The sequence below is a fragment of the Rhinolophus sinicus genome, chromosome 2 (genome assembly GCF_057876585.1).
Source record: "Rhinolophus sinicus isolate RSI-liver-muscle chromosome 2, RSI-T2T, whole genome shotgun sequence".
In the NCBI taxonomy this organism is placed as follows: domain Eukaryota; kingdom Metazoa; phylum Chordata; class Mammalia; order Chiroptera; family Rhinolophidae; genus Rhinolophus; species Rhinolophus sinicus.
Genome location: NC_142502.1, coordinates 41,105,842 through 41,125,742, shown reverse-complemented (window position 1 = coordinate 41,125,742; position 19,901 = coordinate 41,105,842). Strand labels below are relative to the sequence as shown.

The window sequence follows — 19,901 nt, the reverse complement described above, 5'->3', positions numbered from 1 at the left end:
AGCCGGAGTGTCCTCTGATGGATAAATGGATAAAGAGTAGGTGGTACACATACACAATGGAATATTGCCTGGCCATGGAAGGGAATGGGTTCTTGCCACCTGTGACAGCATGGATGGAACTGGAGGGTACTGTGCTGAGTAAGCATGTCAGAAAGAGAAAGACAGATGCAATGTGACTTTGCTTATATGTGGAATCTAAAGAACAAAATAAACCAACAAACAAAACAGAAACAAACTCATAGATACAGAGAACATTTTGATGGCTTCCAGATGGGAGGGGAGTTTTGGGTGTGGGTAAAAAAATGGGGAGAAATTAATAGTACAAATTGGTTGTTACAAAGTAGTTATGGGGATGTAGGGTACAGCATAAGGGACATAGTTAATAATATTATAATAACTACGTATGGTGTCAGATGGGTACTAGATTTATCGTGGTGATAGATGGGAGGGGGTTGGGGGGTAGGGTGAAAAAGTTTAGGGGATTAAAAAGTACAAATTGGTAGTTACAAAATAGTCCTGGGATATAAAGTAAAGCATAGGGAATGTAGTCAATAATATGGTAATAAGTATGTATAGGTGGGTACCAGACTAGTCAGGGGGATCACTTCTTAAATTATCTAATGTCTAACCACTATGCTGTACACCTGAAATTAATATAAAATAATAATAATAATAATAATAATAGACACTGTGAAAATTAAATTATTGAATTATTGTTGGGGTCATAGATTTAAAAGATTTGTAAGTATTCACCAAACTATCCACCTTTTTTATCCTACGACACTGAATTTTTGGATCACGTTTAAGGTTATAGACCAAAATTTCTCTGTAATGATGCCAGGAAACACAAGAACCAAATATTTCCAGATGAGCCCACAGGCAATTCCAATACCCATGGTTACAAAACTCATCTACATTTTTTAAGAGTGGCTTTTCTTTATGGAAGAACACAATGACACAATTTTAATAAATACCCAAATCACCACCATTCCAGTTCATATAATGTATATGTGCAGAGTCCTGAAAATGCAGCACACACACACTACCCACAAAGCTGTTTGGTCCAAAACCCATATGCTCAGTTAGACCATGAAAAGCATTATTGCATGTAGGGCATATCTTTGGCAAAGCCATGGCTCACCACCTGGGCCCTGCTTTTTCCAGGAAGCTCCAGCTGGGTGACAGTACGTCATCTTTCCAAGACAATTGATCCCTTTAGGCCATCATAGAATCGAAAGAGTTTGGGCCTCTTTTGGTTCAGTCAGTCCATGCAGTCGCCATGCAGACACATGTTGTAAGCAAACGGTGTGAATGGGCCCAGCCTAATATTTCCCCATGGCACGTTTTTTGGTGTCCTTTAAGCGTCCCCATTGCTATAGTGCGGTTTGCAGATTGCTGGTCACTTTGACTTACCTGTTTCTCATGACACAATGTTCAGGTTCCACAACTATTAAAAGTCCATTCTGTGCCTCCTTTGATCTTAAGTAATGTAAACTTATTTCCTTCCTAACCTGTAAAGAGGCTTAGTGGAATTTTGAATTTTTCCTGTTATAAAAATTCTTAGGTTTTGTCAAAAGAGATTTGAAATACCACTTGAAATCATGTACTCACATCCCTCACCACCACTTCCAAATAACTGAATTACATAAATAAAACATTACACAGAAAGTGCTTTGCTACAATTTATGGGTGGTAAATTTAACAAGAGCTGGCTCATTGTAGGGAAATTCAACTTATCTTTTCTGGATCCTTTTATTCTATACGTGGAAAGAAATTCATGTCAGTTAAAAAAAATCTATTACTGCTTCTCATAACTGAATCCATTGTTTTTCACCGTGATCCATCAGGTAAAAAACAAGAATAATAGATTGCTTTGACAAAACCTTGAACATAAACATCTCCAAGAATCAAGCATAGAAAGTTAAATGGGTTTCAGGTGGTATTAAAAAAAACAACGATCATCTTTATACTTTTGAAAAATCAGATCTTACTAAAAATGTGTTATTATTATCTGCTACAAAAAGATAAGTTATATAGAAGTTGAACTTTCACAATTAGACTTGATGATTTTAACTAAATAATTGAAGTCCTATACATAGTCAACTGATTACAAAGATTAGTGTTTACCCTATTTTACAAATATTTTCTGTTCATAAAGTAATCAAGAGACTCTATAATTATTAGTTCTACATGACCCATTTTAGTTTCAGAAAAGTTTCAGTGAACGTGCATACACCTACTTTACACACACACACACACACACACACACACACCCCTACCACATCTCAGGTGATTTTTCTCCTTAACTGACACCTATCTAGCATCTAATCTTTTCTAATTTTATTTAGATAATCAACCTCCCAAACTGTCTCCAAGAAAGATGACTACATTGCCAGCTACAGTGGCAGAACTCACCCTAAGTCAATCAGCACATAATATTCACATTAAGTCTATTATTGGCACAAGGCTGGGCATATGACCCCAATTTGTCCAAACAGAAAAATAGAATGATTTTTATGCAAGATGAAAACGCAGAGAGCTCGGCTTCCCATTTTCTCTTATCAGATGAAGAGGAGAGAACAGGGAGCTCCAGTTGCTAATGACAGTCATCTGTGACCCCGAGAATGAGGACCATGCTTGTGGCAGAGGCTACGGTCAGAAAGGATTTGAATCTTAGCTGACATCATTGAACTACTAATGGCATTGTGCCTGGAACCCTTCCTACTCCTGTCTTCCAGTTAGAGAATTTACAAATTGACTTAGTGTGTAATCCACTTTGAATGAGGTTCTGTAACTGCTTATATATGTTCTTCTTTCCCTTTAAAAAGAAATGACAGAATATACTCAAAATAATCTGCTTTCTCGTGGCTAGTTTCATTCATATTGCTTTACATCAGAAGATCATTGAATATGTATTTGATTTTGAAACTACCTTTGAGAACTCTCCCTAATCATCTAATGAGGCACAAAATTTGATACATCCATTGCTTAAAAAGACGATTAATATTCTTACAAACGTTAATGCAAATTTAAAATGAGTAAAAACCCTCTTGACAAAAAGTATAGTTTCACAATCAAGGTCAAACATTATTCCCAGCCTCAAGACCTGAAACAGCTTGACCTGTTTTGTAGTCAATTTTAAACTCTGGCCTATAATGCCAAAGGTATATTATTTTTTTAATTACTCAGAATTATTTGTAGGCCATAGCAATCCTATTGCTCCCTTCTCATTTTCCTAAACTATTTTGATACTTACTTCTAGATCTTGCTGGGTATTAGATGTTTCTTGCATATGTCCACAGATAATAACTCATCAGCTTTGCAATCTGATTCTTAACAGTAAGAGATTAAAACTAATGTAGATGATTCTCAGATGACACATACTGAGGTAGAGAAAAATTCCATCATTTCCTTCCACAAAATGAGAGAAATTTTAATTCTTTTTCTCAACAGCTGCTTCATATTTTTATGCATAGGAAAAAAATATGTGCAATTACTCCAAGTACAATCAAGTCATTTAACATGGCTTTACTATCATTGTAGTTGCGGGATATTTTAAAAGAGAAAAAAAGAATCTCAAAGCACAGGTCCTGCTGTGCAGCAAAGCAATCAAATTCCTTCATAATAACAGCCTGATGGGATTCAGCGATCTGAGGAATAATGAATAACCACTTTAATCAGTAAACAGGAAAGTGCTATAACAGTCACTGAGTAAAAATTGACTATCATTTGTTGATCCTCTTGATGAGCATTTCAAACAATAAATAGAATTGTAAGTATCTTTTAAAAAGAAAAATAACTTTGGTTAGTGCGGTTGATTTTGCCAGGCAATGAGAAAATGATAGACCATCTTAGATTGTCCTGCAGTGTAGCCCTATCAATAAAATGCACACATAATTTTTCTAAAATTACCTGGCCAAACTGACCCTATCACTTGAATATGTCAAGATGAAGTCATTTTGCAGTTGGTTAATAAGGTTGTATTTCTGGACTGATTACTGAACTTCATTCTATTTCATTAATTAATTCTCTTCTTCACTGTTCATCTTATGAAGTTATTTGCATCTGAATATGAAGAGTCTGTTTCAAAATAGTCTTCAAGTTTAAAATGCAGTCTCTCAAATGTTGGCCGTTCCTTAGGCTCTGCATTCCAGCATTCCATCATGATGTTATAGAATTGCAGTGGGCAATTAGGTGGTTGAGGGAGTCTGTAGTTTTGACTCAACTTGTGGATTACCTGAGCACCTGTCATATCTGAAAATATAGAACGAAATCAACAAAAAACAAGTTTAAAAAAAAAAAAAGAGTATTAAATCCAGAGATACTTACACTATAGGAAATTGATTTTCTTGGTGAAGTTATGAGATCTTCCATCCCCTTCCCAGGCTGCAGAGATTAAACTAAATCCTGCATCAAGTAATGTCTATAAGACTGAAATTCAAGAGCAAAGGAGGAGGCAATAAACCACCTCATTAATGCAAATCATCATCATCAAATTTTATTTCTTATGCTCCCAAAGGCACATGGTGTGGTCAGCCTCATAACTCTGCCCTCTAAGTCTGGGCAAAGCAGTTAAAGTCACACCTAAGTAAGTGACCTGCAGCAGAAAAGTCCACTTCAGAATTAATTACTCACCACTATAAGGCATTTTGCCATAAGTAATGATTTCATAAAGAAGGATTCCAAATGACCACACATCGGACTTAATGCTGAATTTATTAGTACGAATAGCTTCAGGCGCAGTCCACTTCACTGGCAGCTTTATTTCGTGTTTAGATTCATAGATGTCTTCATTATCTACCTGCTAAAGCATTAAGAAATCAAACCAACTTAAAGTGATATATATATATGTGTGTGTGTGTATGTGTATATATATATATATATATATATATATATATATATATATATATATATATATATGTTTGTTTTTTTTGCCACCCTCATTCATCTGTTACATGCTTCACATTAAAATTTAGAGGAAAAAGATTCAAGGTAAGCTCAGTTCAATGGATAGTTACAGTAGCAAATTCCAAATATGACATACAAGACTGAAAAATCTGTGAGAAATCATTAATAGAACATTATTTGAGAGCCTACTGTGTGCTAAAAATAGCACTGTTAGTCAATTCTACTGCATATGGAAAAATTCATGTGCGATGATACTGGCTTTTGATGTGGGCTTTAGTAAATTTAAAAAAAAAAAAAAAAAACGAAAGCAAAGCCTGTCTGTTTTCTGATTTACTGCTGGTACTAAAGAGCCACTGACTTTGGTAATTATCATGTAACCACTTTCTAATACTCAAAAGTAGGATCCAAATGATATTAATATATCGTTCACTGGGGTTCTAATTAATCTACAGAAAGAAAAGATGATGAATTCATGAAATTCAAAAGAGAATCATTTATTTGTTGTGTTTTATGCCCCACACCTACAATTTTAGGATATAATGTAGAAATTAAATTTAGAAAAAAGACAATGAATATTATATCTCCTATATCAGTGTCTGTTGACATAATATCATGAAATAGGACATGGGACAGGAGGTGGCAGGAATTAAAAATTCCATGATTGCTGAAGAATTCTGGCAGCATGCATGTTAGCCTGGCATAAAGTGAGCAAATGCTGGTAGGGTAAATGTGTACAAAGTGTGACTACTTTTTGTAAAGAAAATAGAGGCAGACAGAGGCTACTGGTATTGAAAAGTAGATCATTAATTCAACCACAAACTTAATTTCATACTTTTCCATCTGGTTGGTCATCATGTTCTCAGTTTCCTTCTCCTTAGTGAAGAAACAGAAATGGGAGGTAGAGTGAGCCTTGGGCTATTGAAGGCCTTGGGCTATTGAAGTGTTCTATGGGCCACAGAACTTGGAGAAACATTATTTTGAAGAATAACAGTAAATCTATTAGTCTACTGGTGTGTTAGGATTTTGACCCATTACAAAAACTAATTAAAACAAACAAATTCACCTTAAAAACTCTTGCAAGTCCAAAATCTGCCACTTTGTAGATATTATGTTCACCAACAAGGACATTTCTGGCAGCCAGATCTCTATGTATATAGTTCTGGGACTCCAGATAGGCCATTCCAGAGGCAACTTGTGCCGCCATGTCTACCTGCTGAGGCAGATGGATTTTTGATCCAGCATCATCTAGGCAACAAGAAAAAATAAGAGATTTACTTTGGGGAATATTTCAACTATTGAAGTGAATTCTGAGAATCTTGATGAATGAGCTATCAGTTGTATTAAGTGCCATAGCACTGATCTGTTACGAAAAAAATATAACCATACAAATGATTTCACTTCCTGTAAAGGGTCAATGAGGCAATGATTTTCAGAGTCCAAACACATTTCAATGCCCTTCCCTGAATAAACATTACACAGAGAAAGAAGCAACAGTATCACATGATCCAAACACAGCTATAGCCATCTGAAAGAGTTGGGCATCGCCTTTGTCCATAACACATATCACCAAGCTCATCTCTTCATGAAAATTGTTACTTGCTCAAGTCTGGATTTCTTTCAAACATTGAAAAATTTCTTTTAGTCTTTGATCTTAAAAACAATGCTAATTTGCATGTCTGAGCAAATGAAAGTTCTCATTATTTCACTGTACTATTCTTCAAAACTAGCTCACTAACAAAAATGAAGAGTCAATCAGTAGTTATAAAATGTGTATATTATATTTGTACTCCATTAAGCTTGATACATTTTTTTTATTTCCCGTTCTTAGCCTATTATTCTTAGAATAGGTTGTTCATCTCTGCAGGCATGGACATACATTTAATAAAAATAGTTTCTCCTACTGCTCATCCTGTATAACTAAATATAGGAAATTCACATAGTAGGGTCAGTGTGATCATTAGGAGAGAGGTTAGTTATTTTGTGATGACTTTGTGAAATGTGAAATGGAGTCAGCCATCCCTGGAGAGTGTTTAGCTACCACATTCTCAGTCATTGTCTTCAGATTTCTGAAGCATTAAAAAGGTTTCATATAAATTCAAACTATCATTATTCCCGACTAAGCCAAATATTACAAAAAGTGTTTTGGACTCATGGTCAAGAGTCTTAGGCACAACTTTTGCCTTGAGAGGCAACTATACAGTACAGAGGTTAGGAAGACTGGTTTGAAACTAGAGTGCCAGAATTTGGATCTGGGCTCTCTCTGCCTCAAATTTCTTTCCTGACTTTGGGCAAGCTTCTAAACACTCCTATGCCACCGTTTCCGCATGTCTATAGCAATAATTGTAATTATGGTATTAATTGTTAAAAAGAGAATTAAAATGAGTTAATACATGTAAAGCACTTAGGACAGTGCCTAAGCACCTAGAAAGAACTCAGTAAACCCTACCTGTTATTGTTATCATTGCTGCTGCCTAATCAGAATTAAATAGTTTAGGACTTGTTAAGCTAGAGATGCCTGTGGATTACCCAAATGGAAATGACTAACAGAAAAACAGTATATGGGTCTGAAGCTCAGGAGAGAGCATGCAGCTAGAGGTACTGATTTAATAGTGATAGTTTATGAGTGGGAGTTAAACATTAAAAGTGTCTGGGGTTGCTAGAAAGTGATAGAATCATGAAAAACCCCTACATTTAGGGAGGGCAAAGGAAGATAAACCTGTAAGAAAACTGAGAAGGATGAGAGGAGAATCAGAAAAGAACATCATTATAGTTAAAGGTTTTGAGAAAGAGAAAGTCACCACCATTGTCAAACTCCACAAAAAAGTCCACCAAGATAAGGGCTAAATGGCATATGTTAAATATAATAAGTAGGTACTCATTGGTTGCCCTGGTGGCAGGAAGAGCAGTTTCACTGGAGATGGACTATAAGGGGCTGGAGGCTGGAGGCTAGACAGGAGCTGAAAACATGGAGACAGTAAGAGGAGATGTCAATTCCCAAAACTCTAGTGAAGAAGGGAAGACCAAAAAAAGGGGGGGGGGGGGGGGGTCGTGGTAGAGGAAAATGTAAGTCAAGGGAAGCAATTATGAAATTTATGATAGTGAAGGTTTGTCACTGACAACATACTCGGGAGGTTTTTGGAGTGCTGGTCATGTTCTCAAGTCTTGTACAGTGGCTGCACAGCTGTTCACTTGCTCATTTTATAATTAATAATAAATTATACTATATGATATATGTACTTTCTACAAATGTGCTATCTTTTTAAATTTTAAAAAAATTAAAATAAACAGAGTCAAGGACATTTTTTGAAATGGTAAGGACCTACGCACAGTGTATGTGTGTGTATATGAATATATATTTATGATTTTAATGCAATCAGCATATTTAAATAGGATGTGAGGTGAAACTAACTAAATGCTCACTGATCCATTTGTCCTTTTATTCCTGGGCACACACAGAAAACTATAGTCCCCATTTTCCCTTGCATTTAAATTGGACCATGTCACTAGTTCTGTGGACTGCAGTGTGTGCAGAGATATTCATCGTTTACAGGCCTGATTCTTAAAATCTCCCACATCTTTGTAGCTAGGAGAGATGAATTTTGAAATGACAAAGATGTGATGAAAGGAGCCTAAATTTCTGTGCCCTAATTTAAAGCCACCCAGAAGAGGTGGCTGGGGTATATCAACAATGCCTATTTTTATTATGTCACTGAGATTTTTGAGTTGTATGCTATAGCAGATCACGTTAATTATTCCATCTAAAATGACAAACTATAAGCAAAAAGACAAACTCTAACTTAGTATGCAGCATAAGGGTAAATCATTGTGGCACTGAGCTCTGATGGACAAAATAGCTAAGCTTTTTGATATCAAAGTCACTCAATAAAAAAATAAACATTAAAAAGTTTAAGATAAGCTGGTGATAAGTCCTAGACTACGTGGTAGGCAGCCTCAAAAGTAGCATCCAATATTCTCTGCTTCCTGGTATTCACACCGTTGTGAAATCCCCTTCTATTGAGCATGGTCTGAACCAAGTAACTCATTTTTAACACATAGTCTATGACAAAAGTGATGGGTATCACTTCCAAGAGAAGTTACAAAAGACGGTGACTTCATCTTGCTGGAAGTTTTATCTCCCTTGTTCTCTCGCTTGCTCACTCTGCTATGATAAAGCCAACTGCCATGTTGTAGAGGTCCATGTAACAAGGAACTTAAGGCTGCTTCCAGCCAATACCAGCAAGGAAATGAGTTCTTCAGTCCAACAGCCCCAGAGGAACCAACTTCATGCCAATAATCATATGCATAAAACTGAAAGTAAATCAACCTCCTGCAGAGACTTCAGGTTACTGGAGCACCTGGCAATGCTTTCACTGCAGACTTGTGAGAAACCCTGAGCTGGAAGGCCCAGCTCAACTCCACCTGTGGATTCCTGACCACAGAAACTGTGAGAAAATAAATGTTTGCTGCTTTAAAAAGCCACCAAGTTTTGGAGTAATTTGTTGTGCAGTAATAGATAATGAATACAGGTTGGTGTTAGGAAAAAAACATCAGTCTTATGCATTTCATTAAAAGCTTAGACTATGAAGCCAGATTTCCTGAGTCTGAATTTTAACTCAAGCACCTTGGATAAGTTACTTATCCTCTCCATCCCCTAGTTTCTTCAACTATAAGCTAGGGGTGATAATAATAATAATTCATGAGGTTGTAAGAATAATGAACTACATTAATATTTGTAGAGGACTTAGAAAAATGCCTGGCACATAGTAAGTGCTATATAGTACTTTTTACAGAAAAAAATTAAAATGTGTATGCTCCTCTCTCACCACTATCCCATGTGGTGGAATTCTAGTAAATCACCTCACTTAATAACTCATAACAATTATATGAAGTAACTATTGTTATTATTTGCCCCATTTCACGGGGGTTCCTGCTACTCTGAGGAACAGGTAATATGTTGTAGAGTGGAGATTGAAATCCAGGTATGTTTTAGGTCAAAATCGTATTCTCTCAAGAACTATTCTATACTGCCTGCCGAAAACTTACCTTACACATCACTCCTGAGCACCCTAATGTCAGGGACGATGAAGAGACTTCCATTCACACAAATGGCAACTCGTTATGTAGTTGTATTCAGTTAAAGGGTATCTCAATGGAAACACCCCTGTCCACATCAGTCCACTTAAGTGAACTGTCAATGAGAATGATGAACAATAAGAATGACACTAGAACTTGATTTATATTTTTTTAAAGGAAATATCCTGACATATGTCAGATGCTCTATAGGTATTTATTGGAAAGAAAACAAGCCCAACTAAACTGAAAAAAAAAACAAAAAAAACTGCAAATAGTTATCCTCTTTAAACTTCAGTAGGAATTACCTGTATCAATTACCCTCAATGCTAACATTTTTTGACAAGCTTCTCCCATTTTGGAGAACTGTATTGCAAAAAAATATTCAGCCAAGCTTAGAGATTACAAAGATGGTTCTATAGGAAAATATGTATGTTATTTCAACTATCAAATACAATATCCAATCCTATTACAGTGGATATAAAAGGTTTTCACTGACAGGCACAATAGAGAAGGAAATTGACTAATAACACATCTCTTGCCCTGAAAGAGTGCAGTAGCTTAGGAACTGCTTAAGTCGACCTCAGAACACACTTCTAATAAAATAGCCAGATGTCAAAACTGATGTAAAGGTTGTTCACAGACTTGTGACAATTTACATCTGCAGCAAGAAAATATTTTCAATTATGTCCCATTACTCAAGAGTCTTTCAGCTTAATATTTATCATGATAGGCTGTTTAAGAGTGGCAGATTCATTATAAGATCACTTCGTTGAATTTAAACCCTCTTGATTGGGAAGGGATTGTCTATAGTGGGCATATTTTCATTACTCCTCCTTGCTGCTAAGTGTCCTGGAAAATGGTAGCTTTGGTAAATTGACCTTCATGTCCCTACCCAGAAGATGACAGGATTCATGCTCAACCCTGAGTAAAACACATCAACAAGCCACAGAAATCCTCAGAGGAGTTTGCAGTGTAATAAGGGATCTTTTCAAGCAGATACCAAAAGCCTCAAAACAAGCTTGACTCCAAGTCCCAATCTTACTAGGTTCAGGAGCGCCCCAACTTAATCTCTCTTTCAATTTATTCATTCAGTCAGTCAACGCATAATTAGTTCACACCTCCTGTGTGCCAGACACTGTTCTAGCACTAAAACAAAGAAAAATCTCTGCCCCCGTGGAGTTGTACTTTACAAGATACTAAAAATAAGCTACATAAATGTCGTGCATTATCAGATGATTAACAGATAAAAGAGAAAACAAAAACCAGAAAAGAAGAATATGAAGAGTCAGAGGGAGATTAAATTTTAGAATTTAGAGGGTGATCAGCAAAAGACTCACCATGATGAGGATGTCTGAAGATATTTCCAGAAGACTTTCAGGAAGTGAGGAAGCACACTATGTGGGTAAGTAATGGGAAACAATTCAGATCTAAAAATCAGCAAGTGTGAAGCACCTGAAGCCAAGCACATCTGGAAGATATGAAGAGCCGGAAAAAAAAAAAAAAAAAGGCAGTGTAGTTGACACAGAGTGAACAGGGGACAGTGGTAAGAGATGTGGTCAATGGAGAGTCAGATCCTGGGGACTTTATGGGTCCCCAGAGAGAAGAACAAATAGGAGTCATTAAAAGTTTTGAGCTAAGGAGGTACAAGATCTGATTTACATTTTAACAGGATCTCTCTAGCTACTATATTAAGAAGAGACTGAAGGAGACAAGCACTAAAAGAGGGAGACCAATTAGGAGGCTATTACAGAATCCAGGAGGGAGTTGATTGACAACTTGGACCAGCATGGGAGGGTTGAGAAGCGGAAAATTCCAGGATATATTTGGAAAGCAAGATAATGGGATTTGCTGGCGGCTTAGAGATAGGATGGGAGAAGTAGAAATGACTCCACGATATTAGGCCTGATTGTTGACATTGTCAAAGAAAGAAGGACCACAAGAGTAGCAGATTACTGGAAATAATACAAGAAGATCAGTTTGGGTCATGTTGTTTTAAAATGTCTAATAGACATATGTAGTAGAAATTAGGGCTGTTCTCAAACATGTATTTTTGTCTCCTTTCAAGCTCTTTAGAGAATTGTGCTCCCCTACTCCTTTTGACTTGATTAGGCTGGATGGAAAGGGTACAAAAGTCACCTCTGTCACTTGTGGTCAGAAACTTTAAGAGCCAGAATAAGGTTAGTTATATCTCGTGCCCCCGCCAAGGTGATCAAAAGAGCTGAGCCACCAGTCAATCTATTTTTGTACATGTACCATGAGCAAAATAAATACTTGAGTTAAGTCTCTGGGACTTCAAGGCTGTTCCTTACTGCATCATACCTACATTATCCAGACTGGCATAACATTTAAGTAGAGAAGTTAAGACGGCAGTTGGATATATGATTCTGAAGTAATAGAAGGATATAAATTGGGGGAATTGTTGATACACAAATGTTAGTAAACAATGCAACTGGTTGAGATTATCAAGGGAACTAGCAATGTTGCAAAGGAGTCCTGGAAAATTGCAAGATACTGAGAGGTCTGGGAAATGAGGGAAATCACATAAATTGAGAACCAGCGAGAAAGATAGGAGGAAAAGCCATTGAGTGAAGTGTCCTGGAAGCTAAATGAAGGAACTGTTACCAGAAGGAGATAGTGTCCATCAAATAAAATACTGCTGATAGGTCTGAGAATTAAAAATTGACTATTGACTTTAAAACTGTGAATGTTATAAGTGACCTTGACAAAGTACTTTTATTAGAGATGACCTAAGATGGCTCCTGTACTTTTGTCCCTGGGAATAAGGACCAAGGGGTCAATGGTTAAGGTTGGTATTCCTATGATGGATAACATATTCTGATGCTGTTAGATTTCATATCTTTTTGGAAGGGAGCTAGGTATATTTTTGTGGGTTTTCTGTTTTTTAAAGCATTTAACAGGCCTTATGTTTTTGGTTCTTCTAATCTAGTTGTACAACTTAATATCACCAATTTCACAAGTTACCCTGAAATAAGAGAATACTCTTATCTTTCTGATATCTTTGTTATATTATTCTCACCTACCTTTACCTCCATACACTATATCACTCCCACTCTGACATTTCAAGAAAAGATAGAAAAATCTCTTTTTTAAGTATGAATTACAGTTGACCCTTGCATAGCACAGGTTTGAACTGCACGAGTTCACTTATACATGGATTTTTTTTTTTCAATAAATACCTATACTGGTTTTGATCTGCAGTTGGGAGTCAGTCCACAGATACAGAGGGCCAACTAGATGCATTGATCTATGCCATTTTATATAGAGACTTGGGCATCTGTGGATTTTGATATCTGCAGGGGGTCCTAGAACAAATCCCCCACTGATACCAAGGGACAACAGCAATTGTTAAGTTGGGGGGTGTCAAAAGTTATATGTACATTTTCAACAGCCCGGGGGGTGAGCACCCCTAACCCCATACTGTTCAAGGGTCAACAAATGTATTTTCTCAGTACTTGATCTCAACTAGTTTTAACATTTCATTTTAATGCTTATTACATCATTGCTTATGACATTATTTATTAATAAACACCAAAATTTTACAATGCACTTAAGTCTTATCTGACTAGAGTAAGCAGATGTAGAAATAAAGCAATAGTACATTTCTGCTTTTTAGTCTGAAAATCCTAATATTGCCTAACAGTGAAAGTATTTTAAACACCAAGTACAATGTTGTCAAACACTGGCAAAGAAAAAAAATGATGGTACCTCTCCCTCTCTTTTCCCAAAAGTATTTTATGTCCCCTAATTCTCAGCCATAGAAAATATTGGTCCATGACTGATATTATTCAATTAGTTATTGTAGGAAACAAAGCATCACGCAAAACATTTGTTCTTCAATCTTCCACATTACGTTTAAGTACTCCAATATGTCCATTGTGAACAATTTGTTCTTCCACTACATAAATATTTTCCTCCCTTTGAGTACACAGTATATATCCTATAAAAGAGTAGTTAAGCAATTTAATGTTAAAACATTCATTCTCACAGATATACACATAGTAAATATCCTTTGGGTTATAGAAAGCTTGCTAAATTGACATTTATAGGACTTACTAAACTAAATGACTCTTTTTTTCTCCCTTTTATTAAGTCTTTAGCTTACTTTGGAGATATTCTTGCAGACTTCCATGTCTCATCAACTCTGTAATAATATAAATTGGATCTTCTAAAGTGCAAACAGCATAAAGCTGGATGAGCTTTGGATGTCTTAGGTTCTTCATTATCTGTGCCTCCCTCAGGAAGTCATTTGGATCCATTGAACCTGAAACAAGAAGAGGGGGAAATCACTTTCTGTTATTGAGACATTCCTATCCTCACAGCAGCCTGGTGGGAATCACCAAGATTGCTTCCTGCCTCTCAGTCAAGTGAGAACATCAATGTCGCAAATCTTCAGATTTATCAAAGAGGAGAATCAGTTCAGCCAGGGCAACCTAATAACTGATGTGCTGGTGCATGAGAGTGTGCAGTTTATGTGTTATGACCTGTAGGTGAAGAAAGGTTGATTCAGGTTCACATGAAAAATGAAGAAAAAAGGAAAGACTGACAGTCTAATTGAAAAAACAAGGCAGGCATCTTAAGAACACAAAGAGAAGACATTCTAGTAACATGAATGCTGGAAGACACTGAATGTTTAATTACTGCAGCCAGAGCTTTGTGGTCCAGGATTCAGGGAAGACCGATAGCTGCCCTGTCCTTAGTACCCACTGTGGTAACAGCTGGGTAACAATCCTAAAGTAATGACATTCGGCCATATTTATGCCCTTAATTCTGTAGGGACATACAGTATAAACTAAGGCGAAAATAATCAAAACTTAGTGTTTTTCCCACCAGTCTTTTGTGTCTAACTTGAAATTGATATTCAACATTTTCTCCTGTATTAATACTTCTGCAGTCAGAGTCTTAATAGATTGACCAAATGATAAGGGAGACAGTTCTGGGACCTATTCTGAAAACTCATCTACAATTAAATTGTATTTAAATAGCTCATCTCAGACTCACCATGCAAAGTGGTTAACAGCAAATCAGATCTAAGAGGAGGAAGGATATCTGGAGTTTACATTTCATCAGTAATTTTTAAATCTTTCATTTATTTTAGGAAATGATGTTTTAGAGGTATTATTGTAATTTCACATTTCAGTATTTACTATGAATAGTGCAAATATTTCCATTGATGCCCAAAGAGAGTGTTCCGTTTCATTCATCATGTTCTCATGTTGAAGACTTCACAATTGATATTTGAACCCAGGCATGGTCAACCTTTGACATTCTAAGGTAACATTCTGACTTATTTACTAATGTGAAGAAGAGTTATATGTTACCTGCAGATCATTTCACATAAAACATTTAGGCAGTGTATCCTTTGGTATATCCTTTACAGTCTAGAAGTCTAGAACCTAGGCTCAATCAAACTCCAGATTCTGAACAAACCCTGGCTCACTGTGTGATCTTTAGCAAGTTACCAAACATCTCTGTACTTCAGTTGCTCCATCTGCAAAGTGTGGCTAATAACTTACTGACATCATAAAATCATTATCAGGATAATAACAATGCCTGGCACATATGTATTCAATGACTGTTGACCATTATTTGTATTATTATTAATATGCATACTCTGGACTAAGCCAAACAGATCGACTGTATGTACTTTTTCACAGGCTGAAGAGGGGAATCGGTGATGACTTGAAGAGGGAAGATAAAGGGAAATGTCCTACTCTCTTTTTCATCACTTTTTGCTGAGCTCCCTCAATTTCATCTCTACGATTGGTTTGCTCCACATAATCAAATAGGATTGAAATCTTGAATCATAGTGGCAAAATGGATCTGAATACAAATGAGGCACCCAAACCATAATAAAGGACTTTGTACTTGGTTGGTACAACTAGTTTGGCATATGGCCAAATATGGATATATTGGGATCCTCCCAGCCCCCCCCCCCAAAAAAAATAATCTGACTCATAAAACTTCCAGTAATGGCAGAAATTATAATCACCATTCAGACAATTTATATGTTTAATATGTTCTCTGTTGATACTTTGGGTGGGCATCAGACTCATGAAATACAGGACACTCAAATCACTGCCAAATTAGACTATGCATAATAGCTAGAACCACAGTACGTTCGGAGCCTCTGGAAGTGAAGGCTGGCTATGCTGGTTACAGCTGACCAGCTGCATAGCAGAGGAGACCCAATCTCAACTCAGCTTGTAATGCAACATTAAATATTAATTTTTGTCTGTCAAAGCTACTGTGGGAGTTGATTTCAGGCTCATCTTTATTGCATGGTAGTCTGCTAAGCAATAAATAGCTGCTAAGATTGATTAATGGCCCCAGTGAAGTGAAGACATTTAACCAATCACCAAAGCTGTTTGCTACTATCACACTGTAAATCAATAATAATCATTTCTGTTGGAGAGAAAACTATCATGGCATTTCTTTTTTTAATATAAGAAATCTGATTTTTTTTTTGTTCTCTTTTGACCTCCAGAAGGCCTTCCTTAGAGAGCAATGTTACGATAGATAGCTAGCTGCTTCTTTTTGGAAAAGAATAATTAGGTTGGACGATAAAGTTGAGTCTTAGTTGTCAACAAGATTAGGATTCAAAATCACATACACACAGTGACTATGAAAATCTCAGGTGTTGGAATAGATTGTCCTCACCTGAAGTATTCACATGGCATCTGGGCACTTAAAAGTTCTGCTCCCTTGTTTCATGTGTCAGGTGTAAATGCCCTGGGCTCCTGCTCTAGCAAATTTGCACATCAGTGGACATCTGTCAGGAACTTATTAACATTTTTAAAGAACGCACTATTTACATTTTATGTACATTGAATCCTTATAAAACCCTATGAAGTAGGAACTAATATAATTCCCACTTCCAGGTGAAGAGATTCAAAAGGTGAAAAAAGTCAAAGAGGGCAAAGCCAAGTTTGGACTCAGGTTTACCTCACACCAAACTTTATGCTCTTAACTATTATACCAGAAGATCCCAAACTTTGTCAGTTCATGGCATACTCACTGTCTCAGTAACTTTTCTCACGATGCCCCTAAGCTAAAATGAATACCCAACAGTTCTACTGATTACTTGGCTAAATCCAAACAACTGAAGCAGTATTTGTGTCCTAATGACTTAATACCCCTTTTTGAAAAGTAATACCAATCAATTGAAAGAGAATAATAATTGTTTATTTCATTCTTCATCACAATTACTTACTACAGAGATATATGCATTAACTGGGCATTGTACAATTTCTCAAGTCTTGGAAGCAGATAGAACACTGCTACCCAGAATTCCTGTTATTTTACACACTGATTTTTAGATGGAACTTGTATTTGATCACAGTAACCACCAAAAACCCAACTTCACAAAGATATGATGTCAATAACATGATCTAATGCTGAAACTTCCAATTACCTTACTGTATAGCAGTTTGTGCAGTATTTGAGGTGTTTACCTCAAAACTTCAAAATAACTGAGACACCCTGTGAATTCACTGTGGTGCCCCAATGTGCCTTGGCACATAGTTTGGGAACCATGGCGTTACACTAGCCTGGAAGTCAGCAGTACCCAAGTGTTCAAGTGCTGCTACTAGGTGGCTTTATAAACCTCTAAGAATTCTGGACGAGGTCAATAATGGAGCCCCTCCTTCCCTAGAGAACTATATTCTAGTCTCTGGTTATTATTCTTACCTATGTTAATTAGAAATAGATATGAAGCTATTCCAGTAACATTACACTTTCATAGAATGTCACTTCCTTGTGGTGTGATACTATAGTAGCAGACGTGAGTTCAAATTCTAGCTCTGCCTCTTACTGATTTTGTATTAATAATAATAATGGTTAGCATAATAATAGTTTTTATTTGTCACATACAATGATCCATATGTAATATAAAGCATTTCCACTAATGACCTAATTTAATTTTCATAACAACCTTGCTAGGTTGGCGTTAGTATGAACTCTATTTTGCAAGTGATGAAAGTGAGGCATACCATGATTTGCCTCAATGTTATATGAGTAGTAAGTCTTAGGAAAGTTACTTAATCTCTCTAAATTTTCCTATCCCGCCTTTAAAATTGAGGAAATAATGTCTGGCAGAATGAATATCGATTTTAGTATACTTTCAATTTTCAGTACAGAGAGGAAGATGGAAAAAAAAATTCCTACATTTTCAAATATGAGGTCTTTTAGGTGGACCACTTTACCTTCTGATCACACACAATTAATATATAATAAAATTGTTGTCCCCTTAATAACTCCAAGGTTCCACTGACTTTTTTTTTTTTAAGTGTTTTCCATAAGTGAGTATTTTTTACCCAAATCTAGGGGAGAAAGGGAGAGAAGGGCACTGGAAGATTGAATATTTATTCTAGAGAAGAAATTCCTTATTGAAATGTTGCCTTGGAGATATCTTAAGACTTAGCTAATCCAGGGAACATGCTCTTGCCTTTACATTCTAAAACCTTGCCTACAGGTTATGGTTACGTGGGTCAGACAGAGTGATTACATTTGCTTGGTTCCCACATTGGCTGCCCTGTGACCTCTTGGACATGTACAGTTGGACGCTGAACTGATAAAAATTAACATATGCCATTTAACTTTTGACAGTCTCATTTTTGTACCTGGTTTTAACGTTTTTACTGCTACTGAAGTGGTATTGTTCCAGAGGCCTTCCCACACTTCGCCAAACTGACCAGATCCTAATCGCTTCAGAAGCTGTATAGAGTTGCGGTCTATCTCCCACTGGTCCACAGTTTTGTAAGACAAATCGAAAGGGGCTGGTACTTGTATCTGTTGCACAGAATAATTAAAATGCGTGTAAGAAAAAAGATTTCACAATGTTTTATTAAAAATAATAGTCTACATACCTTTAAAAAGATAGTTTAAAAAAACAGAAGATTGTAAATTTTATTCTAATTACTTACAAATGGAAAGCAGTTGTGGCAAAATCTGTATCATTACCTCTTCAAGCTGATCTCTCCCCCAAATCCTGCTAACTGAGGTACCTTGTTGTCCATCTGTCCCACCCCTCACCCAGTGCCTTCCTTGTACAAACAGGTTTGACGTGATTTCTTTCTGCCTCTTTGCCTAGCTAAATCCTCCAATTTCAAGGCCAAATTGAAGTTCCCACCTCATCCACAATTACTTCCCAAACTCTCTGGCCTATAGCATTTACCATTATGCATCATATATTTTTGCATAATTAATCTTTTCGTATTTTTTGAAATCCATTTATTTGTTCATTCATTCATTTACTTGTCTATTTAATAAATAGATATTTTTCAAGCACCAAGTAGGTTCCATTGTGTAAACAAAACAGGCAAGGCCTCTGCTCTCCTAGAGCTCATAGTCCATTTTATGATTTACCATTGGATATTTATCTTATCTCCTCCACCAAGTCATCAGCATTTTGAGTGCATATAAGGCTGCCTTTGCTTTTTTTTAATTTATTAGTTTCAGGTGTAGAAAACAACATAGAGATTAGACATTTACATACGTCACAAAGTGAGAACCCAATAAGTCTATTACCCATCTGACACTGTACATAGTTATTACACTATTATTGACTATATTCCCTATGCCGTACTTTATATCCCTGTGACTATTTTTTTTATTATAGTTGACATTCAATATTATTTTATATTAGTTTCAGATGTACAGTGTCATGGTTAGATATTTATATAATTTATGAAGTGATTTCCCCCCCATAAGTCTAGTACCCATCTGACACTATACATAGTTTTTACAACAGTATTGACTATATTCCCCATACTGTACTTTATATCCCCGTGACTACTTTGTAACTACCAATTTGTACTTCTTAATCCCTTCACTTTTCTCACCCAACCCTCCAACCCCCCTCCCATGTAGTAACCAGCAGTTTGTTCTTTGTAGCTATGAGT

At 36.4% G+C, this 19,901-nt stretch overlaps 1 protein-coding gene across 2 annotated transcripts in view; it reads right to left on the bottom strand.

Annotated features, from left to right (window-relative positions):
* Positions 1-1,670: 1,670 nt before the first annotated feature.
* The window catches only part of FRK (fyn related Src family tyrosine kinase), a 93,093-nt gene continuing 74,862 nt past the window's right edge, over positions 1,671-19,901 (bottom strand). Inside the window, exons 4-8 of one of the 2 annotated variants that reach the window (XM_019741331.3) lie at positions 18,621-18,789; positions 14,105-14,263; positions 5,972-6,153; positions 4,636-4,804; positions 1,671-4,254 (exon numbers count right to left, since the gene is read on the bottom strand). In XM_019741331.3, the coding sequence (XP_019596890.2) occupies positions 4,043-4,254; positions 4,636-4,804; positions 5,972-6,153; positions 14,105-14,263; positions 18,621-18,789 (891 nt within the window). In that variant the 3' untranslated portion in view covers positions 1,671-4,042. The remainder of the gene's footprint in view (positions 4,255-4,635; positions 4,805-5,971; positions 6,154-14,104; positions 14,264-18,620; positions 18,790-19,901) is intronic. The other variant, XM_019741332.3, reaches the window with a different exon arrangement.